Raw genomic sequence first — 27068 nt, forward strand, 5'->3', positions numbered from 1 at the left:
TGTTGTCCCTCTTACTTTGAAGGATGCTGCTTCTCTGATCAGCAGTCCTTCTCAGCTCTTTGCTTTGGCTGCATATTACCTCCAGATGTTTCACAAACCTTCATTTTCTCAGAAGGGCTAAGAACCTAACCCTACCAAGTGTCAGGGTTCATCTGGACCTAAATACCTGCAGTAAATACAAATCTTAAATCTGTAGCTATGGGGCTGCATGCAGACATTATTCCATTATTCCAGTATTTGACCAAAAGACATACATATACATTTAAATGTGCTTAATTTGTTGAAATTCTTAAGATCTTAAAATAATGCAGTAGCAGATAACTACATTTGGCTTCCAACTCAATTCTCTTCAATTTTACTAAAGATTTAATTAATTCAAGCTAAAATGGGTCATCTACAGAGGGAAGGAATATTTTTATAAAACATTTTGTATTAGTTTAATTGATTTTCACACTTTTCAATACTTGGTTTCAAAAAATATATCTGTTGCTTTAAAAATAGCTCTTCTGAATATTTGGCTTCAGTCCAAACACACAAGCAAACAGTACTGTTTCATAGGGCTATATAATGATGGTGAGTGGGGAAAAGATAACGGTTAAGAATAGGAGTAGTGTTGGATTTCAGTGTTTAAATTTATTAAATTTAAAGGCTGATCCTGGCAGGGGTTGGATTAGATGATTTACAGAGGTCCCTTCCACCCCTACTTTATGATGCTATGATTGAGAATATGCCAAATTATAATGGGGATTGTTTGGAACAGTGTAGGTCAGCAGGGCAGGAGTGGATTTGCAAGTTGTAAAAATGGCAATCATACTAAAGAGGGTACAGTATAGAGAAAGCAGGGAGCAGGGTTAGGGAGAGCATTGTCTGGCTCCTTATGAAAGTGGGAGAAGAGAGGATGATCAACCTAGTAAAAAACATAGTAAGAATTGTAAAATGGGGTAAGAAAAAAACCAGAAAAGGAGTGGCGAAGAGCTCAGAAAAAAAAAAGCATTTCAAGAACAAGCAGTGATAGAGGTTAAGAATTAAATAAAAACCATGAGAAGAAGTCATTGGATATTTTGTAGATTAATATTCATAGAATAGTGTTGGTATAAACCCCACTGGAAGGAAATAAAAGATGCAGAGGAGGTCCTTGAGAGAACAGACAGAGGGGGAATCCTTGGATTCAGAGGAAAAGAAGCAGTTAGGCTTTTTAGGCCACAGAGATCACAATATTCTTATATGTGAAGGCTGACAGTTGATTCATTGGGTGGGGGAGAAAAGAAGTGAGAGGATGAAGTCTGATATAGGCAGAGGAAGAGTTTAGGGAGCAGGTTACGAGCTATACTTGCGGAAGGAAAGGGCAGAAAAGAGAACTGTAGAAGAAGCTATCTTTATGCTGTAGTCAGCTGAGTAATACCAGGCCTGTTGTTCCTGAAGTTCATTACAGTGTCTCAAAAGGGGAGGAAGAGGGAGGCAGAATGTGCAAATTCCCAGCAGATCTTAGATTGGGTGTGTCAAAGGTAGTGCTCACAGGCTGGGTCTGGCCTGTGGAGCTGTGTAATGTGGTCCGTGGGTTGCTGGACTGGCCCCGGCCTGGTGCATTACGTGTGGCACATGAGCTACAGGCAGCACAGGTTGGTGCAAGGTGCTGCATGCAGCCCATGCCCTGGACCCCCGTGCTGCATGTAGCATTGAGCCCAGTCTACATGCCACAGACACTGCATACTCTGTGCTGGCTCCAGCGCTGCCTATGCCACTGAGTCCAGTCCACATACAGCCATGGGGCCAGCACCGTATGTATGCTGCGCATGGTATGTGGGCTGGACCTGGTGTCACCACCACTCTAGAGGGAGTTGGTTTCTGGTCCAGCCTGCAGACTGGCTCAGAAACATTCATCCAATCTGCGAGGCTGGATTAGTTTGACACTCCTGTTTTAGTTCATCCCTGGCTTGGGCTTTGTTTAGTAAGTAGGTCTTTATTAATGCTTCAAGCCTGTTGTCATTCGCTTCAAAATCACCAGTTTCTGGATAGGAGCATGGGGTCTACAACCGTGCAGTCTGGCATTCTTCAGTTCCTTGGGCAGACAGCAGTCTGGTTTCATGTCTGTCTGATGCAGAAATATCATGCTAGTCAACAATTTTAGCAAATCTTTTAAGCTTTGATTCCAACAGAGTAAACTTGTTTGTTCTCCCCCTCACCCTACTCATCTTCTCTTTTTGAAGACATGCATTTAGTTAGTAGTACTCTGAAATAATCTAGAGAACTGTCTAGTTTTGAGGCATGTCTGAGGTATTCCCACACAGCCTCTAATCGCTGCTTTAGAGGATACTGGTTTATGACCTCATCCCAGGTGTATAAAGGCAAAAGTGGGGTGGAGGGGGGTGGAAATATCCTACCATCAATTACTGGTAAGTAGTAACCTTTCCCATTCTAGTTGTAGAAAAGGTGGGTTGATTATAGTATGTTACTAACTGGTGTTAGACATGTAAATAGAATTGTAGGTGCTAGAATTAGTTTTATTTAGTTGGAACATTTAATGATATATTGCTAGTGTGTATAGTAAATATGTGAATATTGGATTGTAGAGACTTGTTCTTCTTAATCAACTTTCTCCTAATATTCTATTCTGCATTCTTTACAGAACCTCAGTAAAGCAGAGTGCAGTCAGAAAGCCTCACCTTTTCCTAGCATATGAAAGTAGCAGATTTAGTGGTGAAGGCATTGGACCATCACAGCACAGTTTTATGGGTGGAGCTGGCAGCGCTGCTTATAGTTAAGGTTGCCTAACAATTTCCTTTATAAGACCCTGTTTTCACTTTCTTACCACCTGTGCTAACTTAATTGCCTGAGCTAAAATATACTGTGATAACTCAGGCTGTTTTGGGGTGTTTTTTTTCCTTTTAAGTTTCCGTTAAGTACCAGCAATTCAGTAATTTCTGAGAATTATGCAAGCAATACCTTGTTTTGCTAGTGGTAAAGTTCTTACAACTGTTCAGTTGAGAAGCCCTTGTGAGTTCCAAGCAGGGACTTGACCTTCTGTCAAGTACCAAGCAGGGATTTGCAACTTGACAGAAGGTACTGTTTTGCCTTCATGTTGTCCCTGAAAAAATCCACCCAAATTTGCCTAAATTATAAGCCTCTAAAAATTGCCATCTGCGTGTTATTAGTAGAGGCATTTATGCTTGGTATCAAAACTCTGAAGATCCAGTTGTCACCAAACATACAGAAGTCCACAACTGTAGTGGCTGAATAGGAGTTTCACTAGAATTGTCTCTCATCGATTTTGGAAAGTGACACTAGACACAGAAACTGAGAGTAGTAGAAGCAAGTAGAAACTTGCTCTCCTCGCTCAGCATTTACACTCTTGGCGTGGAAAAGAAACAGAAAGCAGCATAAAGGGAACTGTGGATGGGGACAGTGGCAGGTCTGGGGTGATGGGAATAGAGGGTATATATCAGGGGCGGGCAATTATTTCAGGCTTACTGAGTTTTGGCAAGCCTTCGAGGGCTGCATGACAGGCAGCCAGGGGCAGATAAATATTAATTTTCTTAGTTGGGGGGGGGGGGGGGGGGGAGGGGGAGCCATGGGCTGGATCGAATGGCTTGGTGGGCCGCATTATGCCCACCCCGGTATATATTCATTTTTCTAGAGGACCTGGAATTCAATCTAGGGTTTCAGAATTTGTGTTCCTCTCCTCTTTAGCATCAAACCCATATTACCTACCTCTCTGAAGAGTGCCCTAAGCACCACGTATTCTACACAGTTGCTCTGCTTCCCTTTGTTGAAGCTGTACCATTGTGTACTAGAGTTCATGGTTCATTGGGTCAAAGGAAGAGCAAGAGGGGAGCATGATCTTGAGACCTGGTGGTTAGGCACTCCACTGGGTGAGGAGACAGAGACCCAGTTCCCGGACCCTGCCTCTAGAACTGTTTATTAAGTAGGGGTGCAGTAGTAGTGCAATGATAATTGTTCAGACAATATGCAAAAAGCAAGGTTTGGGGGTTTTTATTTAATTTGACCAGCTACATAGCTGGAAATGTGTTGAACAAGCTTTCAGGCACAAAGTGTCCTTCTTTGGGTCCAATAAAAGATGCAGTGAAAAAAACACACCTTGCTTCTCAATTTTTAGTAGCAGTAGTGCCTCATTCTTAGGTGTGGATGTCTCTCTCTATTGAATCTAACCCTATATCAGTGCATGCACATGAGGAGGTGTATTTTAAGATTTCCTGTGCAGCCTTAATTCTCAAATTTCCTAACTTCTTTGTATAGTTTTGTAACCTTAATTCCATTTATGAAACATACCTCTTAACTTGAACAGATTTGAATGTGACGAGGGCATCTGGAATGGTCTGTTTCATTCATTTAAACATGCACCAACCTAAAATTAGTCAATTCTTATGGTCTTCTGTGACTCCTGTTTTGAGTCCATGTCTACTATGAGGCATCTAATATCTGTATCTATATCCAGGTGTCATTACCTTTTTAATGTGCATATTTCTCTTGTTTTGTTTCCCCCTACATGTCCCCTCCGGTCTCTCCCTTACTCTTCCTTTTTTTTTTTTTTTTTAAATTGCTTTCATTTTGAGCTCTCTTGTTTCTCTCCTCTCTTTTTCCCTTCAAACACAATCTCTGAATGAAATGGATGGTTTTATTTGGCGCATAGTTTACTGGCTTGGATTTTATTATTTTGACTGTAATTCTAGTATTCCTGTACTTGACAGGAGCAGTTCTCACCTAAACATTTTAGAAGGATTTTTAACATGCTTTTTCCAAAAAATGTAGGAGTTTCCCAATCCCACACTTACAAGTGCATGAATATCAGAAACCTTTTTCTCATTAAAGAGGATAGGAGGGAACAATACAACTATGTCTAAAATTGCTGGTGTAAGAGGGATCAGAAGCTACAACCCAAAAAAGATTTAAAAAAATACAGAGTTCCTGTACCGTTTTTAAATGAGCGTTGAAAATAAAGGTTGAACTTCTGCTCTAAGTTTTTTTCCCTGTATGCTACTTAAGCTTCAGGTTTTTCTAGCAGCCTTTATTTTATTTCAGTTTAATTTAATGAAAAATCAAATTTGGGCAAGCTCCAGCTCTTGCATTACTTTAGGGTATATGATACTGAAGCGTCCTGATTATTTCAGTGTAGTAAATATGTTAATGAAAAGACTTCTCAAACTACCTTGTGTAGAATTTAGTTGATATTCTAGGTATCTTGCAAGAATGCTTTTTTGAGTTTTTGTATTTACATAATTCTTGAAGGAGAGAAGAGATACTTACCGAACTCTTCATCTCCGAAACAGATACTGTTACTAGTAACCATTTTATTTTGTATTATTTAGGCTATCAAGTACTAACCCCCACTGCCTATTATGATCAGACTGGTGCCTTAGTAGTAGGCCCTGGAGCAAGAACTGGCCTTGGAGCACCAGTTAGATTGGTGGCATCAACTCCTGTTATAATCAGTTCTGCAGCAGCACAAGCTGGTAAGTACTAGATCTGCCATGTTTCCGGTGGTTTGTTTCCCAGTTCTGTCTTGAAGCGTTTCTCCCTGGAATTTTAGTTCATGAATGTTTGATATTTAGTTAGGTTCTTATTCTACATCAGGGTTGTCCAACTTCTACGTCTCTGTGAGGTCTGATACCCCAAGGGCTACACTAGGTTGAGCTACAGCCCTCCTTTACAGATTCTCCTCAACCCCCCTCCCAACTGCGCCACATGCTCATTCCCACCTCCCCTTCCCCCATGCACACATATACTACATCACATGTCTGCATGGGCACCCCACTGCTGCACTGTGCATCTGTGACGCAAAGCCCCTCTTCAGGAATTCTGGTGAGCTGTTGGGTGGTGGGGGCAGTGACAATTGATATTATCCTATCTGATCCAGGCCCATCTGCCCTGCACACACTGCCGGGATAGAGGGGGCAGGTGATCTGCCATGGGCCATATAGAATCCTTTGGCTGGCCGAATCTGTTCCATGGGCCTTATTTTGCCCACCTCTTATAAATAGTCATCCTTTAAGCTATACATCTGCTTCTTTGGGAGGGATCCATGAAAATAATATTATATATGAATAATTCATTTTCAAGGTTATAAATGTTTTAGGGAGCTGTTATGATGATTGAAAACATGTGTCTTGCAGCTGCAGCAGCTTCAGCTGGCGGAACAGCAAACAATTTGGCAGGAGCCACAAACAGTCTATTTCGGCCACTTGGTGCCCAGCCACAACAGCAACAGCAGCAAACAAATAGTAGTCTACAATCTAATTCATTTTATGGCAGTAACTCTTTGGCCAGTAACTCCCAGAGCAGTTCCCTGTTTTCTCATGGTCCTGGCCAACCAGGAACTACATCTCTTGGCTTTGGAAGTAGCAGCTCCTTAGGAGCAGCTATCGGCTCTGCACTTGGTGGATTTGGCACGTCAGGTAGGTTCTTAATACAGTGAGGAGTTTCTATGAGGTTTGTGGGTTAAGAAGAAATATCTTTTGTGTACACATGCACTTTATGCAGTACATTTCCAAATAGAACTTGAAAGATTGGTTATTTGAGGTTAAAACAGGAATGATCACATAATCTAGGGAAGAAAACAAAAAGTTGTTTAATCCACTAAGCCCTCTGTATGTGAAAATTTAAAAAAAATGATACCCTTCAGTCACAAACACCTTCAAAATACTTTCCAAAAACAGAAATAAGCACATTTCACTGCCCTAGGAGTTGTGTGTATTCTTACTAAGGTTCTCAGGCAAGTCTGTATTTTGTGGGGGTTTTTTGGTTTTTTGTTTTGTTGGGATTTTTTTAAACATTGATTAGTCCATTACTTTTTCAGAGATGTTTTCTGAACTAACTTTTCATGCCTGGAAAACTCTTAAATTGTTTAAAAAAAATACAGATTGAAATATTATTTGGCACATACTGATCAAATGTTATAGTCACCCTTGCATGTTACTTTCAAGGATTTGGGCTGTGATCCTACAAAGACTTATACACATGAGTAGTTCTGTTAACTTCTAGAGGATTACTCTTATGTGCAATTAAGCACATGCATAACTTTTTGCAGAATTGGGGCCTTGATAAATAACTAGTGCCCCAAAATTTGAATTCAGTCTGTTTTTAAAACCACCCTATTGCATGTTGCCATAATGTTCTTGATTTTGTTTAATTTGTATCAGAAACTTGATACATTCTTTTATTTACCAATTTTTTAGTCATATGGGTTCATATCAAGGTAGTATTAATAATTTTAAAGTAACTTTTTTTTTAAATTCTAGAAGCTGGAAACAGAAATATCTTTGTAGAAGATCTTTTCTTCAGCTATATATTTATAGCACATAGCACTATGTTGCATTTTAGTTTTCTTTCAAAAAAATATCAGTGAAGCGCACTAACAATTTAATGTACTTTGGATAAAAATTAAGGCAAAATATCGAGCATATGTAGCTTAACAGTATGCTTTTAAGTATTGGGAAATGTCCAATATGAAGCAGTTTTTAAAAATGTATAAGAAAACTTTTAATAACCCCTCGTTAAACATTTTTTTTAGTCAGTTTAAATAAGCAAAAAAAAATTTGAAGCATACCAACTTCAGTGCTGAAACACTTTTCACATGGTAACATGTAGAATGTCCATTGAAACAAATAGACTTAAAGAACTATTGACATGCAGGTTTTTCAACATCAGTTTTGCACTATGGGATAACTTTTACATATTAAGAAAACTACTTAAACCACGAAACCCAAAATCACATATTATACTCCAGCCCTTGTTCATACCGTTTTGGAATGGACTAAGAGTACCTCTGTGATGCATACATTTAAAGAAAAAATCACCAAAAGGGTATTCAGTTAAATAATTTTTCAAATGATTTTCTGCAATGTTGCTAAGAGATTTATAGAGTAACTGTGCATTCCCTGTCCTATTTTTTTCATTGTAGATATGTTCTGAAATGCTGTGTAGCTTCTGTACGTTTTTAATATAACAGTCAGTGTTCCAATCTAGATACTGTTGCATTTCATGGGTAGAGGGACTGCATCCCATATATGTGTACATATTTTAATGTGAGGCATCTATTTAAGACTAAACAACATATAATACTTAAAATTATAGGTCATTTATACACATACATTTGTCTGCTCCAACGCACCGGAGATCCAGCACATTGGAGTAGGCTCAGTTAATCAAATCTGCTCTGCACGCAAGCTGATGCACGCAGTGCTGCATTGCATACATTTATGTAAATAGTGAAATGTGCATCACCACTAAGAAAATGGCAGCAGTGCACTTTTGAACTAGAACACCTTCGATGTGCTTTAGTTCAAAAGCATACCACCATTTTCTCAGTGCTGACACCCATTTTGCCATTTATACAAATGCATGTGTTACAGCACCAGGCACTTTTAAAAGCTCCTGGCGCTGCAGCACACACATGTGTACAAATGCCTGGATATATTTACACATGAAATCTTGTCTAGCATAATCAGAGGCAACCTCTTATGAAGCTAATGCCAATCCTTCAGGCAAAGTCTTTCCAGCAAATGTTGAAGGGCAGCAGATTCAGTCTGTGTCGCATAGCAATATTAACTTTCAGTCTAGTGCCCTGACCATAGTCTATAGATCCTAAAATCTTGTAATAGTATCCCTAGTTGTCTTCATTGACATGGCAGCCCCTAGTGGAGAGAGGCAGTCTATGCTATGCAGATTGAGAAGTGCTGTGAATCCTTTAGGATGAAAGGTGCTATCTAAAAACTAAGGTATTCTTAATAGTAGTATTGAAGTGCAATTTTATTGAAAGTGCCCTCCCGCCAAGTAAGTATAATTGATACTTACCAAAATAGCCTTTAAAAAAAATATATGATGTAGTTGCTGATAACTTTATAGCTCTTTTCATTTTATTAATGCATTCTTGAGGTGAATTTATGTAATTGATGACATACCCAGAGTTTTGAGCTTCTCTGTCTTTCCCCTCAGTGTCTTGCATGGACAGGGTTATAATTTAAAAGGGCCAGTGAAAACTGATAGGCAAAAAATACAGCTCTTTCCCTTTTTAAAAAAAAAAATCCATTGCTACAGAAAAAATCATTTAGCCTCCCAAAGCAAATGCTGTAGTAAGCATAAAACCCTAGCTGAATGGGCAAACAACTAGCAAATACAAGCAGACATATATATGATGAATCTATGCATTATGTTATGAGAATAAGAGAGTACAAATTGCACACATGCGGAAAACTTTTTAAAAGAAAAAATTTCATAGAAGAATCAAATCAAGCCCTGATTTTGGGAAATGCAAGAGTTAAAGTTATCTCTGCAACCTTAACGTGATCCCTCTGTGTGTACATCATGATAGTCTTTAATTACATGGTCGTATGCCTTGCCCCAGGACCTCTGCCTCATTCAACGCATAAAGCGGACCTCATCTACGCATCACTATAGACTAGGGATGGAAGTTATTTATCTGTAGGACTTCTGCCTACTTCTGTTGTTGCACAAGTTCTGATCTGCAGAGAATAAAGTAAGGGATTGCAGAAAGAGAAGGGGTGGTCTCGTAGTTAAGTCAGTTGAAAATTGGTTTGGAGAACTGAATTCTATTCATGCACCACCCATATGATGCTATTCAACTTAAACCCAACTTTTCCCTCATTGTTATTAATTTTGTTTCTGATTTTCTTGCTCTCTGACTTGCAGAACTGCTGTGCACTCATAGTTGCAGCTCTGTCAATGGGATAGTACCAATTAATCACACAGGGGTTTTGTTAAGATAAATGCTTTAATGTTTTGTGACGCATGCAGATATACTGTAGTGATGAGTGTCATGCAGAAGCAGATAAGAAAATAAATCTATTTTCAGAACAAGTTTTGAATAGGATACAGTGAATAAGGCATTGTGTCGCTCACTGAATAAGGAAAGATGCCAAAGCACTGAACAATTACTCATTTAATGACCACTTCATATGTGATGCACTGAATGGCCTGGGGCTACATAGAATAAAGCTGGGGTGGCTACAAGTGACAGATGGGAGAGGAGGCAGGAAGCAGAAAGGAGGGCAGGTAGGCAGAATATAGCAGGAAGGAGAGGAGGCTATTGAGCAAGGGAGTACAGTAGGGGAAAGAAAGCAGAGCAACAGATTGAGCAGAAAGAGGCACTTGGGCAGGCTACAGGACTAATTTGTGGCATGCCTTTAAAAGTTGGCCCCCACTGGAATGGAGTATATGGCCGTGTAATTAGACATTATCATACTGCATGTGTACAAGGAAGCCAAATTAAGATTTTGCAAGCAGTCCCAATGCTGGCACTTCTTAACTATTGAGTGCTTGATTTTGCAGCCTTAAATGTTTTAACATGTTTCTGTGTAACTTCATACTTTCTTTAAAAAAATAAAAGAAAAAAATCAAATTTAAATTAATGCCCACATGGTTCGTCAATAGGTTTATAACTTTTAGAGTCTCCATTTCTTAGGGTTTTCATACCAGTTGCCTTAGTCTTCCTTCCTATCCTCAGTGTCCATCCAGAATGTCTCAGTTCCACTCCATACCCTCTCCTCTTCATCCTTCCTCTTAATCTAGTTTGCCTGGAGGCTGGGAGGTAAGCGTAGACAGCACCTTGTATTCATTGTCCTCACTGGCTTCTAATTTCCTTCCTTCTGCTCCTAATCCAGTCTGCCTCATTCCATTACAAGAAGCTCTTTTTCCCAGTCTCCTACCTTAGCTGGTCAGTGCTATTTCTGTGCTCTGGCTTCTCATCAAACTTGTCTCTTCTCTCTCGTCCTCACCCCCCACAACCCAATTTCTGAGTTTCCCAGTCTCCTTGTGCAGCCAGTTACAATCTCCCTGTCAGTTCATTGTCTGATCTCAATCCTCTACTAGTCTTCTTTTTCCCAGTCTGCTCCCCACTTTCCCGTTTCTGCTTCTGTCCCATTTGCGTTCAAAACAGGCTGTTTTATCTATCGCAGTTTTTGGTCATATCAGGGTGGGCATTCTGAGCATGAGATGCAAGATCCCTGCTTCCCACGCTAGTGCCCAGAGCTTGGAGCGGCATTTGCAAAGAAGTTGCTCATCAGCCCAAAACTCAAGCACACCTAGTATAGGTAGAAATCTTCATTCTGAAGTCCTATCAAGTCTCTGTTGAACACGTGTTAATTGTGATTTTGTAAAGGTTTATGTTTTTAGCCAAATTAGAATAGATTCTCTTAAAAGTAGAATGGAAATTCCTACTACTAGGGCCACCTCTGTTATGTCAAGTACCTGACCTAAAATCTGGATATGCCAACTTAAAAAATGTTAAAACCTTAACACGGGTGCAATACATTCTTCACTGGCCCCCTTTTCTAAATTGGCTGAACTGTTTGGGCTGATGCTGTGTCAAAGTCAGTCTAGGTAGACACCTAGCATGGAAACACCAGTGACACCATATAATCAAGTAACATCAACACATATTCCTTATTGAATTTATTTATTTATGTATTTTTTTTTAGAGATTAATGGCAGTGTTTTCAAAACCATTTGTTCATAAAAAATCATAGTGCAAAAAACTAAATTGCTTGTCCCAAAGCCTGGAGCCAGGGCATTAAAACACAGTACTAAAATGTCCCAATAAGTTTAGAATGAAATGTCAGAAAATGTGAGCATTGACTAATGCTTCCTTCTCAGTGGTGTAATTATACCCGCCTATGATTTATTAAAAAGCATGTATGGTTATCACAGTAATTGTCTTTGTCATAACGATTGTTATAATTATTGTGATCACATCTGTTATTGCCCAGCGATAGTTGGGGATAGGTTTTATTCAGTTGACACTGTATGTAATAGGGTCTTTTTATTTCTTCTTCAGTTGGCAGTTCTGCAAGTAGTAGTGCCACAAGGAGAGATTCTCTGTCTACTAGCTCTGACTTGTACAAAAGATCTAGTAGCAGCCTAGCACCCATAGGGCAGCCATTTTACAATAGTCTGGGATTTTCCTCCTCTCCAAGTCCAATAGGCATGCCTCTGCCAAGCCAAACTCCAGGACATTCACTTACGCCACCGCCATCACTTTCATCACATGGATCCTCATCCAGTTTGCATTTAGGTAAAAAAACAAAACAAAACAAAGCACTTTTTTGTTTGTATGCGTATGTGTGTGTGTGTATGTATTTTTATGTGTAAAATATATGTTGCATAAGAGATGTCACATTACCTTTACTGTTAAACAGTTTTATAAGTAGAGGGCCCAGTCCTGAAAGCTGCAGAGCGCGCTCAAATTCTCATTGATGTGACAGTGGAGGGCACTGAGCATTTTGCAGTATGGGGCCAACAATTGATTTTTCTACCCTGGAGGAGGCCCGATCAAGAGCCCAGTAAGACTAAGACTTTTTTTTTTTTGTATTATGTTATTTTCTATTATTTTATGACAGGCAACAATGCCTTATTTTTATTTGTGCTTGATATAAGTGTATTATTTATTTTACTGAGGATATTTTAAGATAAATATATGTTTTGTTTGATAGTGAAATCACTTTCACTGTCATTCATTCTATAATATTAGGAGAAGAGCTTGAGCAAAACTTACAATATTGAACATGAACATAAAGGAATATTTTGAACCAATGAGTCTGCTGCCTTGTGGTCAAATACATTGCCAGAATGTCAGGAGTTCAGCACTGAGCAAGTGCAGTTCTGAGAATATGAGAAGTGGCGGTAGTTGTGACCATAATGCATTCTTTCCATGGTGCCTTTTATGTCAGGTGTATTTCAGGTACTTAATTAGCAATAGTTATGTAAATTTTAAGCCAATGAGATGATGGCTTGATTTAAAAAACAAAAAACCAAATCCAAAATGACAATGTGCATACACCAGATTGGACATTTTTAAAGTTACTGCCTTGATCCAAAATTACTTTAAAACTTTTTCCTCTTTCATTGTAGTTTTTGTGGTAATTAAACTTGGGGGCTAAAATTGTACCATAAAACTGCATTTAATAATCAGAGTTGCTTCTCTAGCCTCAGTGACTATTTTGTAGTAGACAGTTTAGTCCCTGCATTTGTTTTGGCATAATACAAATAAAATGCAAAAGAAAGGAAGCTGAGGCCCTAGGGGAATTAACTTTTTAAACTCAAGATGTGTGACTGGTGTATGTATTAACATTTAAATGTACTTGTAAATAGACAATACACTTACAATTTAGTGTCCCCTTTTACTTTGGTTATGTGCTGAGTACCCTAAATAAAGACTGGGTTAGGGGATGTTTCAGCACATTTGATCTTTTTACTTACCTTTTTTCCTTTTTCAGGTCTACACAGTACACCTTTGGGCTGAGACCAAGCATGAAAAGTTTCAGCCCAAATGGAAGCTTTTCAGAAAATTATGAACATCTGACAATGGGGTTATCATGGAAACCACTTTGTAACTCTATAGTTTTCACTGCTAGTGAAAGCTATAATTACTTTCAACCAAAATTTGGAGGGCTTTATTCATACAGTTATAAAGTTGATTTAATTCTGAATGAACTAAATAAGGTGCTTTCAATTTTGAGAACTGATAGTGGCCACCAGTATAAAGGTTTACATTTATCATCAGAAATTGTTAAACATAAATTTGAAAACTGTTCATATCGTTTGCCTGCCAATGTGAACTAAGTACAATTGTTTGCCTAACATTTTAGGTACTAGTTTACCAGCTAAATGATGTGTAGAGACCCATAAGATACAGTTGTATTCTGAAAAGTGACTTATCATGAGGTCCCATGCGCTTACTGTGTTTCAACAATTTCAGAATAGAGATGTCCAGTTTGCCTATAAATTGTCTTTTCCTAGCCTCCAAGATCAACCTGAAATCTAAAAGAGAACGTGTGGTGTGCTTCTAGGGGAGGGGGTTGTTTTTCTGTTTGATTTGGTTTTTTGACTTGGGACTTGGGTTTTGGGTCTTTTGATTCTCATAGTTAGTAATGAAGATTTTGCTGCTTAAACAGTTTCCTAAATTCTACCTCTGCAGCCCATTTGTTTCTAATGATGCTGCATTAGTATGAAGGGGTGGTAAAAATGTCTGCAACTTGTTACTTTTGTTAATTTTATTCTGGCTTGCTCATGAACCTCTCTTAAATGGCTGTGTTCATCTGTAGTTCTTTCAGATGAAAGAAATCACAAAAATTTGTTATGCAGTAAGCCAGTATGACTAAATACAAACAGGAAACGGATTCAGAGATGCGTGTTGTTTTCATTGGTTCGCTTTTCAGAATAGAACAACGCTAAAGTATCTCCATTTCAATAATATCTTTCAACCCCAGCTCTCCCTCCTCGTTCAAATCTGATGTTGAACTTCATTGTTCTGCCTGCTGGTATGGACATGATGATCTAACTTTAGCCCCTGCTTTAAAATAGGTGTCAAACTCAGTTGATCCCAATCACATTGCAGGGACAACAGAGTGCAATACTTGGTGAAGGGTGCATGGTTTATACCCCCTTCTTTATCAGATGCTGTTTTATATGGTACTAAAGGAACAGCTACTGCTTAGCAAGAAATTAATGCTATTTAATATTTTTAAGCTCCTGTCACTCTCCCTTTTCTTCCCAGCTTCATGAAGCAGGAATTCACTTTAGTTTGGCTGTTTCCCCCCAACTCACTTGCTCGCTCACTCACTCACGCACATACACACCTACAACTATAAAGCCACCCCTATGTGAATGGGATATACCAGTTGCTTAACTGGTGCTTTATAGTACTAAATCTGAGCAGAAATTGAGCCATGAATTGAACTGAACTACCCTTTCACTCCTAAGTATAAAATGATAATGAAACCAATTAAGTTTGAACCAAATTTCAAACCAGGCTAGTGGGACTTTGTGTTGGTGGTGCATAACGTTTTGAGTGTTCTGGTCTAGAGCAGAGTTTTTAATTTTTTTTTTGGTTGGTTGGTTGGTTGTTTCTAAATCATGCTGTGTTCATGTTGGCCAGGCAAAGTTTGGTAACATTTTAGGCTAACGATCTCTTTATTTTTTACCCTACATGAGACCTCTAGGATTAGTTAATCTGAGTGAGATTCAAAACCCATTGGCAGGCAATGGGGGAGGAACCTTGCGTTGCCTCTGCTGTGCACCTGCTCTGGAGGACTTCTGTAAACCAGGCATCATAAGCACTGAATTCATTAATAAAAACTAGAAGAAAAAAACTTGTCCTTTACATTTTCTTTTGAGAAGGTAAAGGAAAAAAGCTGACTTCCTCTTAGCTGAGGAGCAGTTGAAGCTATTCCCTTATGCCTTTACAGACTTCTTATTTACTATTTTCACAATTAAGCAATGTATTTTATATTTTTGTTTAAAAGTTTTAAATGCAGCATCCATTGTACCATAGCTCTGTTTTAGTGCTTGAGGAGAAAGTTAGATATACTTTGTTCTTTGTAATAAGTATAAACTACTTAATATCTGAAGGGATTTGTCTAAATCAAGTTGATTTGCTTTTCTTTAATTATAGATTACTTTTTCCTTTTTCATGAAATATGCAAATGATCCAAGTTCAGGAATTTAGTTGTTTATACTTAATGTACATTGTTTCCTTAATACTTAAAATTACTCTTGAGCTTATTATTTGTATTGAAGATCTCACTTGTGTGAGTTCATAAATGCTAGCAGCAAATATCTCTGTTACTGCACCGGGCACACCACACAATTTTTATTTCCGACTAAATTGGAAATCTTTAGCTTCATGTACTACTAATGGTTTGATCTCTAAATATGAACTAAACTTGTGATAAGGAAACTAAAGGGTTTTAGTAACTAATCTCAGATGTGAGGTATTTTTTCTCAGCTAATAATCATTTTATGATAATAATTGCAAGGCATCTTAAGCTATAATACGTAGGGTGAGCAACAAAATACACACCTTGGCATCATCTCTGAGCACTGTTTGGATGTGTTTTGTTGGGGTGTTTTTGGTATGGATTAAGAATGTCATGTGAGTACAAAAGCTGGGAGAAGAGCAAAGCTAGGCAGTCCTTGTATCTGTACCCTAAAGTGAATGAAAGTATGTTCTTATGCGAGAAATGTCCATTACGACTTGCCCTTAGTCTGAGATTTTTAACTTTTAGTCTGTTCAGCTTTATCCTTAAGGTTTAGTACTATTTCTTTAATAAAAGGTTCAAAAAGAAGACTTAACTACCTCTGTAAGCAGTCAGTATTTCCCAGTACTTTAAAAGCACGAGTTGATCAAAGCTTTTAGGGGGAAAAAAAAGATGCTAAGAAGTTTGACACATTCTTCAGGCTAACATATCGGGGATAAAGATATCTTAGCCTTGTATGTCGCATCTTAAATGAAGTAAGAATACCCCTATTGCAGGAAAGTTTTTGTCTGTGGCACTGTAAGCGTTACTGTGTTAGTTAGCACTTAGTCTTCGTTGCCAATATTTAAAAGATGTTAGACGTGAAGTGTAGCTTTAGGTAATTAAAGATGAAATATGCTATATGCATATATTTTTGTTCTAGAAATTTTACACAGTTAAAGGATAGAAAGATTTATCCAGCAATTTAAACAATCTGTTTTATGCTCGTGAGACCCAGTTTTCAAAAAAATTGTTTAAATTGTTCCAAATATATGCGCATACTTTCTCCGATGGATTGATTGATAATGAATCCCACAAAGATATGTCATTACTCAAAAATTATCTGACTATATAACAAAATAACTGAAAATACATGTTGAGTTAAGTTACATAAGATGAATATCCTTCATATTCTAGTATGGGGGTAAAATCTCAATGTTGGACACATTTCCATTAAACAAACTTTTGCTGCCATCTTGTGGCTTTAGACAGTGTCACAACACTGCTTATACTAAAGGCAAGATTTTGTTCCAAAGGTTAAATTACTATACTGAAGAAGCTGAAAAATTAAGTTTTTAAAAGCTAAACTTTTCACTGTTATGAATGCTGCTGTTAAAAAAAAAAAAAAAATCATTTCAGAACAAACTTCTCTGCATCCAGCTTCATTATAGAACAATAATATGTTTTTATTTTGTGTGATAGTATCATCATCATCTGTCAGCCCATTTCTAGAAATAGCAATTATTAAGGCAATTATAGAAATGGCAGCTATAAGGTGTGAATTTGGTGGCCAACCTTATAACAATAAAATAACAACAAATCTTGGAGATCTATTTAACATCACTTAATCATACTCTAGATCAAGTTAATGGCTTAAAGTACATATTTCTTTACTGTTTTTACCATTAAATTATTTAAAATGTATTTATTTTATAATTAGTTATTTATGTGCTTTTTAGCAAATTATGTTATGCCATGCAACAAACCAAACTACCTTGTACAGTATGAATTAGCCAACTGAGAGAGAACATTTTTTTTTTAAAAAGGACGCTTAGAAGATTTCACAAGGAAGTAGTCATCCCACTATACTAATGTGGTTGCCTGGTCTAGTAGGTGGGTGATATTTTGCTGAATAATTGAGGACTTGGCTGGGGCACTGTCAATTTAAATTTTTTATCCATTTCATTTTAGAGCACCATTCAAACAGCACATTCTGCAATTTATCTTTTTAAAATTCCTTCAAAAGTTGAGGTGGTTTTTGCTCTTCTTGATGCTGGTAAAAATGTTTTTAGTTTAGAGAGAGAGTGTGTGTGTGGTTAAATGGTGGAAAAATAATGAAACCTCTTAGCATAGTGACTTTATTAGCTGTCATCATAGTAGGTACAAGATTTTCAGAAGGAAATGTTGACTTTTGTTATTTTTTCTTTAGAGAGGTGGTGTCTCTTAAGTATGATGTTTGATACATGCATGATTATGATGGTGTGTGTTGTGTGTTTAAATGTGGAGGGGAGAAGGACCTTGTGAATCAATGTATGAAGGTTATAATTTACATAGGAGAAGACAGTGATGGGATTGTGAGACAGATGGATAACTACGTAAAAGAGGGAACAGGACATGCGAAGCAAGACAAGTTCAATTCATATAAGTAATGGTAGAGCAGAAAGAGAGCTTTTAAGGCAGTGTCAAAAAGCTCAGAGATTGATGTGATACAGTGCAAGTGTAGTGATGATCAATTTACTGCTCACAGGCTAGATCAAGCTCATGGAGCTGTGTTATCCATCTCAGGAGGGAGTCCCAGTAGCATAACTGAGGTGGGGAGGTGGTGACTGGGACAGCAACCCAGCCTTTTTTGCAGGGGAAGCACACACATAGCCAAGTACCACAGCAGCGGCTAATCACACCACCATCGACATGGCAGCAGCCCATGGTGCCCTATGCATCAGCTGTCCCAGGCATGGATCTGCCCTGCTATGCTTCTGGGGGTGCCATGTGGGCCATGTGAGGCCAGTGTGTGCCAGCTAGGTATGATATGCAGGGCTGGTAACTCTTGATCAGGTGGATTGACAGCCAGTGGAGGGATTACCATTGCAAAAATGAACTTCAGTTTAACTAATGCTAAAACAATCAAAGCTACAATTAAATCCTGACAGCCATTCTTGAAGTTTTTTATTTTTAAATTTGTTCACCATAAACCTAGTGCTTGCAAGAGGTGCCTAATTTAAAGCCTGGGATGCTGAAGTCTGTTTTCCCACAGAGCAGGTACAGCATGGGCAAACAGCAGCATGCATGCTTCCACAGAGTGCAGTGCCAGCGTGCTTTAAATGACAGTAAGGTACCTCCAGGGATCAAAAGGTAGTTCAGATTTCATGACCTCTTTAAACCTTTGGCCAGCTTTGAGGCTACCAGCCAGAGTATTAGTTAGTGGTGCTTGTGAAGTAGAAACCTGCCCACTATGCTGTGTTTCAAGTTTCCAAATACACACAAATGTACAGAATACCTCAAACTGCATCAGTTTCTCCCAATGAAAGTTCTTTTCACTCCTGCCTTTTTACTTTAAAAAAAAAAAAATTGAGACTTTTGTGGATATAGCCATGCATTCATTTCACCTAAAAAAGGTGAATATAAGTAACAAGAAGACATTTTGTTTTCTTTGCTTCAAGACACCCATGATCTATTTACATTCATTTTTATTGTTTCTCACTTTAAAGCTTTTCACTGACAGAACTGCTTACTTGTAGGAGGACTGACAAATGGTAGTGGTCGCTATATTTCTGCAGCGCCTGGAGCAGAAGCCAAGTATCGCAGTGCTGCGAGTACCTCCAGTCTTTTTAGCTCCAGCAGCCAGCTTTTCCCTCCTTCACGTCTTCGTTACAGTAGGTCTGATATTATGCCCTCTGGACGAAGTAGATTGCTGGAAGATTTTAGAAATAATCGCTTCCCCAACCTTCAGCTAAGAGACCTCGTTGGACATATTGTTGAATTTTCTCAAGATCAGCATGGTTCTCGGTAAGTGTCATAGTGAAGTTTGTAATAGTAAAGCTTAGTTTGATAGACTTAGGTATCTTGATAAATGTTTTTAAGAATGTGTAGTCATTCTGGTAGTCACACTGGGATGTATTTTTAGTCACCTTTTAAGAGAACTGCCATACAAGTGAGACACAGTTTCACGCTGGTCTTCCTCAAAACCAAGGAGAATGTTACCAGGGTGTTGAATGAGGAGCTACATTTTCAATTATAAAATAAAAAGTTTCTCGTTAACTTTAAATTATTAGCTTAAATATCACACATCTTCTCTCCCCAAAAGAATGGCATTTGTAATCTAGAAATTTTTCAGTGGAATGACAGCACCTAATTAGGGGTCACTTGCATTTGTCTCTTGAATAGGCTAATTGACTGATCAACATTTTGCCCTTCGAACATTTTAAAATCAAAGCTGTAGGCATTGTTAGTCCGAGGCTTCAGGCTGATGTTATACCTGAAGACGTGATTAACCTACTAATCCCGTCTTAAATAGCAATGCAGCCACAAGTTTAGGCAATTAATGATGCTACAAAATATGAAACCATCTACAAAATTACTCCACAAAATACATGTAGTAATTTTGTGGCTGGTTTCCATCTCTCCTTAAATTGATTGTGTGGCAGAGTCCCTTATCATGACGCCTGATGCTGGCTATGTGGCAGGGCTTGATTGGCAGATCCTCCAGGCCTGGGACTGCACTGGAATCTCCAGCCAGCTCCAGAGCTGCAACCCACAATCACCTGAGTGTCCGTGTCATTCCCAGGACCTCACTGGAACCGGCTGGAGACTCCAGTGTAGTGCCAGAGCTGGGACCGCCAATCAGCTGACTGGGTCCCTGCCCGGGGACCACACTGGTTCATTGGGTACCTAGTTTTCAACTTCCTGGTCCAGGGGGAGTCTCAGATCGTGATCCTGGGCTCCCCCTGCACTGGTAAGTAGGAGTGGTGTAGCTGGAATCAGATCCCTGATCCAAAAGAAATGCATTGTGCCATGAATGTGTGGAATGGCAGGAGATGCAATGATGGTGGCATTAAATGCATATGTGCCAGGGTCTAACACACCTACTCTGTATGTATTAAAAAAACCAAAAAAACAAACCACTGTTGACATTAAAGTAGTGCTTTTGAAGATAATTTAGTTAACTCATTTTAGCAATCTGATACCTCATCAAAACAAAAAGGGTGGAAGAATTTACAGCATTTGAGGTTTTTCTGTCTATGCATATAATATGCAAATTTATTTTGGGCATAGATTCATACAGCAAAAGCTAGAACGAGCTACTCCAGCTGAGCGCCAGATGGTATTTAATGAGATTCTGCAAGCAGCATATCAATTGATGACTGATGTATTTGGAAACTATGTCATACAGAAGTTTTTTGAGGTAAGGATATACTTTTGAGATCACATGTAGAAATACTGACAAAATGTCATAAATACTTTTGCTTGTGTTGTTTTTCTAGTATTGTAGCAAAATAGGAATTTATGAATATGGTGGTACCCAAGTTTTTGCATATTTTCATGTGATTCCCAAATAGGATCCACAAAAGAGACATTTCATTTATCAGTGTCTTGAAGTAGCCCTGTTCTGTTTGATTGTTACTCTCCTCTCCGTACCCAGGTCCAGACTGTGTCAAGAAGCTGGGTGAAACAGTTTGTCTGTCATAGAATTGTAAAAAAAAGTTGTGATTGGAAGTGACCTCAAGAGATCTAGTTCAACCCCCTCCTCAAAGTAGGACCATCCCCAGCTAGATCATCCCAGCCAAAGCTTTGTCTAGCAATGTCCATTGTAAAGAGGAATATTGTGGTTAAGTAGAGATGACATTTTATAAAATTTCTTTGAAAAGTTACCTGTTAGTCATACCTGGCAAACAGTTTCTAAATAATATAAATCTAAACAAGTCCTTTAACGATGTTGAAATGTGGTCCAGGAAACATATATATTATGTAAATCAGTTCTGTTATTTGGGGGAGTCATAAAATGGTGTCCTATGTTGTCTGATATGACTCCATATGGGGACCCTTAGCTGAAATTTTGAATAAATGTATGTGTGAATAGATCCGCAGTAGGACACTTTATAGATAGAAACATTAGTGACTGTTTGAATAAGTAATCAAAGGTGTTATGACAGTGTGTAGAATGAGAAGACCCAGCATCTTGTAACTTTTCTTTGTTTTTCCACTAACTCTGGATATATCCTTCCAGCAAAGAAAAAAAATTGCCACAAAAGTAGGGAAAATTGATGTAACTTTTGGTTAATTTTTATACCTAGTTCGCCTCCCTTGGCACCAAATCATCTGCCATCCCAAATTATATTTTAAAAATCCTTTATTAGTTTGTTTGAACTGCTTCTACTACTATGTCTGTAACTTACAGTTCATTTCTCCTGTAATAAGACAAGTTAAGAAAGAATTTCATAGAAGTTCAGGGACTGGAGGGGACCTTGTGAGATCATCAGGTCCACCCCCCTGCTCTGGGCAGGAAAGACTACTGGGGTCAAATAACCCCAGCAAGGTGTGCGTCCAGGCTCCTTTTGAAGATCAACAGGTAGGTGCCTGTGCCACCCCTACTGGGAGTCTATTCCAGAGTCTGATCACATGAACTGTGAACAAGTTTTGACTTGGATCCAGCCTGACACCTTCTTCTAGGAGTTTATGACCATTGCTCCTGGTTTTCCCCTGGGGCACTTTGGTGAATAGTTGTTTGCCTAGCCCTTGATGCTCTCCCCGATATATTTGTAAGTTGCCACCAAACCTCCCCCCCCCCCCCCCCCCCCCCAAGTCTTTTCTAGGCTGAACAGTCCTATATCAGTCAGCCTTTCCTCACATGACTTGCTCTTCAGGCTTCTAGTCACACGACTGGGTCTTCTCTGCACTCTCGCAAGCTTCTCTACATCTTTCTGGAAGTGTGGCACCCAGAACTGGACACCACACAACTTGTTTTAATTTGAGAGGAAGCTTGCTAGGGACACAAAAGGTAAAATAAAAATTTCTTTAAGCACCTTAGTAGCTGAAGCCCTGCCAGGGTGTCATTTGAGCTTTTAGATGATCAGGGTGTAAAAGGGACGCTAAAGGTTTTAAGTGCTCTTGACTAAGTTTAGGTAGCCATGGATTTACAGGGAATGTTCACCTTCTCTGTAACATTTTCTATGAAAAATACACTATGTTTACTTTTGAACTTGAGAGAGGATGTTGTCATATCTTGGTGGGTTCAAAAGTAGACCACAAACTTAGTGTAATTTGATGTAGTTTTCGTGCACTACAAGCTTAGATTATCCTCTCCCTTGAAACTTATCTCTATAGAATAATAGGTCCAGGTTTTGCACTTCTTTTCCAGACTTTCACCCACCAACCTAAACCTTATCTACAATAGGCTACTTGTGTCACCAAAATTTCTTCCTGTAGACAACAGTTGTCAAAGGAAAATTATCTGTGTGTGTTCATGTGTGACTTCAGCTGACCTCATGTGGCTCCACATACAGCAGCTGAGCATTAGCTACCGACTGGACAGTGGCAGCCAGCAGCAGACATGGGCATGTCTACACACTCACTTTTTGTTGGATGGCAGCAGAAGCCTTCTTTGAATGATGGTACTCTGTCAACAGAAGGAAAGGGATCTGCTGCTACAGGGAAGTGCTAGATATAGACCCACTCGCGCTTCTGGAGGAATTGAGAATTTGAGTTCTGCTGGCAAAACTGTGTTGTGTAAATTAGGTCTGAGATGCCTTATTGGCTTTCTGACATTACAAGCTACCTCTTACTAGCTGCACCAGGGTTCTGAAAGGCTTTTCTTGCTCCATATTGAAGTGGAAAATGCTCCACAGGAGTGTAGGAGAGGCCAAGTGAGGCTGGGGTGTTAAGGAATGCTGTGCTTCTTTATCAGTTTAAGGTTGCACATTTCCATTTTCTGTACGCTATCCAGACTGACTTTCCACCTAATTAGCTCAGTCATGTAAGTGCGAGTAACAGATCTTGAGCAGGGGCCTATATGAGGAGAATTTACAAGGCTTTCCTAGAGAAATTTTAAGTAAATATAGTGAGATGATACTAACTCTGTATGCAGGACTGGTGAGATGGTATTAAAATACTGTCTGGTTCTAGTGTTTGCTGCTTTAAAATAGGATTTAGAAAAACTGGGGACACTTCAGTGAAGAACCTTGAAAAACACTTGAGTTGTCTCAGTTTATTGAAGAGAAGGAAACAAGGTAACTTAATTGTGGTCTGTAAGTACCTATGTAAGGAAAAGATGCCCAACGCTATCACTCTAATATAGTAAAAAATGTATGACAGTATCCACAATTGGAAGGTGAAAGTTGAAATCTTCGAAGTGGAAAATGGGCCTGAGTTTGATAGTATGTTCCTTCCAACTCAGCTCCCTGAAAAACCAGTGATGCACCTACTTTTGTAACACACCAGCAGCATCTTAGCTTCAGGGCGGAGTCACAAAAAGCAGTGACCAGAAATTAAATCTCCTCCTTGTGTTAATTAATCATTCTTCAGGAACTCAAGCATGGTGGATTGAGATCATACTTATGCACCTAATAATTGGAATAGGATCCATCTCAAAGTGTGAAACCTTAAAAAGATAACCATTTAGAGAAGAAACACTTCATATAAGTATTTAAAGGATTTATGTGCGTCAGAAATAAAGGACTAATTTTTTTTGATAAGCAAAGCATAGCAAACTACAATTTTGTAGTAAACTATGACTGTTCTTAACCTTCATACAGTTATATTCCCAGGATGGCAGTACAGCTTCTTTTGTTAACAGCATCTTTATTTTCTTATAGTTTGGAAGCCTGGATCAAAAGTTAGCTCTAGCAACACGCATACGTGGTCATGTTCTGCCATTAGCCCTACAGATGTATGGTTGTCGTGTTATTCAAAAAGCATTAGAGTCTATCTCACCTGACCAGCAGGTAATTGTAAGTTAGAAAAATATTTTGTATTGTATTTATTTTAATCAAATTAAATGATGGTAATCTAAACAAATTTAAATATTTGCATTATTGCAAAGTTACAATTGAATTAAAAACTAATATTAATTAGTCTAAGCTGTCAACATTAATGCAATGTCTGTCTGAATACACAGTGGATATACAAATTTGAGTATTGCTTTAAAATAGTTTTGTTTAAGAAAATATTGATCTAGAAATTAAAATAATTCCGGTTTTGGTTTGTGTTTTGTTTTTTTACAGAATGAAATGGTTAAAGAGTTGGATGGTCATGTTCTGAAATGCGTGAAAGATCAAAATGGAAACCATGTTGTTCAGAAATGCATTGAATGTGTCCAGCCACAGTCACTCCAGTTCATCATTGATGCTTTCAAAGGACAGGTAATGTTATCAATTTGTTTACTTTAAGAGTTGCACTGATCTGTTCACTATTTCTCTGTTGTTTGTAAATCTGAAACACCATTTGTTGCCATGGTGGTATTGAACTTCAAATTGATGTATAATACCACTTCGGTAAAACGGGTGGCCAGTGCCACAGGCAACTCTGTGTCTGGCATATGGCAGAATAGGGAGGGGACACGCAGCATAGTGGCAGATAAGTCAGGGAGCAGAAAGCAGAGGAGCAATGTGGTTAGGGAGCACGGGGAAAGTAGAAAACTGAGCAGCAGATCAAGTAAGGGAAAGGGATCACAGTGGCATTCAAGGAGGTTTTGGAGCTAGCCTGTGCCACACCTGCCAAAAAGGTTGATCCCCACTACTATAGAATAAGAGTATGTTGGGAATAGCATGTGGTAGGCCATGCCCACTCAGGTAAATACCCTCTGCCTACTTATGTAAAATGCTGGGTGGGCTACATCTCCTCCTGCCTCTCTGTGAATAGAAGTCGGCCACTTGGTGATGTTCATCATCTCCAAGCAACACCTGGGGACAGCTTTTGTGATGTACCTAGAGCTGGCCCTCACTGCTGTAGAACATGACTATGTTGGGAATAGAGATCTAATGCTGTTTGAGTCTGATGGAAAAAATGCTCAGCATACTGTCAAATCTTTTGGCTTCAGTTTAGAGAATCAGCTTTCTGAATTCTCTTTGTAATACTGTAAGTACTTGAATCTAAGATGAATTGGGATTTAAGACGATCCGCCATGGAAGAGCAGTCCCTGCTGTCCATGTAGCAATGTCAGCACTGCTGATTGGCCAGAGGGGGACAGAGTTTCCATGTTCTCCATACCCAGGAATCCAGCCCTAACCAGGTTGCACTTGACAGTAGGGGTGGTAAAGGGGGCGGGGAGGAGTGGGGGGGCAGAAGCTTCAGAGAATGGGGCAGGAGTTGGTCTGGCTCTGACCCAGAGTCAGAACTGCAGCAGTTGTCTGCTTCTCCCCACCCCACCCCTGGCGTACACTTTTTACATAAATCTAAGATAAGGGGCTTCTAACCCTATGGTGATGGGAGGAAGAGACCTCATCTTAGATTCAATACAGTGTTTTATATAATGTCAGCCAGCCTGTGTTGTAACAAAAGTATGTATCTGGTTTTCAAAACAGGAGAAGTTGAGGTTGCTACTCCCAGTTTCTCTCTTAAAAGAAAATTCCTCTTCCTGTATGCTTTACTTTTTAAAGCAATGGTTTCTAAATGTTTTCTGAATCTGGGTTAGTATGTGACTCATTTTTAAGATGACCAATTATTTCTTCTTCCCAAAAGCCTATAGTATAAAGCTCATATTATAGTACACAAACAGTTTAATTTGGCTGTAGTATATTCCAAAGCTATCTAATCAATCACTATTTTTTATTGTCTAGAGGTAATGTTGTATTTTTACAAGACAACTCAGCCCTATTACTCAGCTTTATTACTTCATTAGAAAATCTCACACTTACCCTATCTCATATGTTTTATTGTGCCATGCTGAATTTTTTGCCTCGAATAATAGCTGTGCCAAAACTATTGTAAATAGCAGATAATTCCCTAATTGTGAACTTAATCCCCTTTTTTTGTTTGCATCACAAAAGGTACAAGGGAAGGGAGGGAGTTTGAAATGTTTATAGAGTCTCTTGACTAAATGAGAAGAAAGCCACTAGAAAGCCATGCTTTACCCTATCTTCAATACATAAAAAATATGCTGTTGTAATACTACATGGGTAGACAGCTAATTTATCTTGTATTTAAGCTACTTGGCATTGTGTGACTTATCTAGACTTCTGTGTATAAGTCTCCGTTCAGTTCTCAGCAATACAGAAAGGTAGCATTTGAATCAAATCTGCAAGGACAAATCTGATTTCTGGAAAAATATTTAAATAGCCAAAAAGAAGCCAGAATTTTTACTATATTTAATAGATACATTTAAAACGTTTATGCACAAGTGGAGGTCCATTTCATATGATTGAATTTGAAATTTGTGGCATACTTGATTGCAGAAATTGAAACCTGGGGTGCAGAGCTCTAGGTACATTATGGAAGCTGTCCCCAGTTGTTGGCAGGTGGTGTGAAAAATGTGGCTGACCTCTTAGTTCCAGAGAGGCAGGAGCAGAAATGGTTCCCTGGGATTTTACATCATTTGGCAGAGAGTTATGGTGACTAGGTGTACTCTACCACATGCTACAACATCTTGTCCTGTGCATGGGTAGTCTGTACGCACCTCCCCCGTCTTTGCCCCCAAATATGTGGATTTGGTGTTGACATCCCACTGAAATGAATGGGCAGATTCACACTACAGATGTTACTTCTGGCCCTCCATGGAATCAAGCAGATCTCAGAGCAGCAGATAAGTTTAGATTGTTCCAAGTTCCTTTACAGCCATGAGGGCTAGAAATCTCCCTCAAGCAAAGGCTGAGA

The 27068-nt window shown here is 38.9% G+C and overlaps 1 protein-coding gene across 9 annotated transcripts in view; it reads left to right on the plus strand.

The window, feature by feature from the left end:
- The window catches only part of PUM2 (pumilio RNA binding family member 2), a 107643-nt gene that overhangs the window by 69498 nt on the left and 11077 nt on the right, over window positions 1-27068 (plus strand). For 5 of the 9 annotated variants that reach the window (XM_014601621.3, XM_014601620.3, XM_019481569.2 and 2 more), the window contains 7 exons: window positions 5325-5468; window positions 6129-6410; window positions 11807-12043; window positions 19004-19271; window positions 20538-20667; window positions 24074-24208; window positions 24482-24619. In XM_014601621.3, coding sequence (XP_014457107.1) covers window positions 5325-5468; window positions 6129-6410; window positions 11807-12043; window positions 19004-19271; window positions 20538-20667; window positions 24074-24208; window positions 24482-24619 — 1334 coding nt within the window. The remainder of the gene's footprint in view (window positions 1-5324; window positions 5469-6128; window positions 6411-11806; window positions 12044-19003; window positions 19272-20537; window positions 20668-24073; window positions 24209-24481; window positions 24620-27068) is intronic. The other 4 variants (XM_019481563.2, XM_019481565.2, XM_019481575.2 and 1 more) reach the window with 3 other exon arrangements.

This window comes from Alligator mississippiensis, chromosome 1 (assembly GCF_030867095.1).
Source record: "Alligator mississippiensis isolate rAllMis1 chromosome 1, rAllMis1, whole genome shotgun sequence".
NCBI lineage: Eukaryota > Metazoa > Chordata > Crocodylia > Alligatoridae > Alligator > Alligator mississippiensis.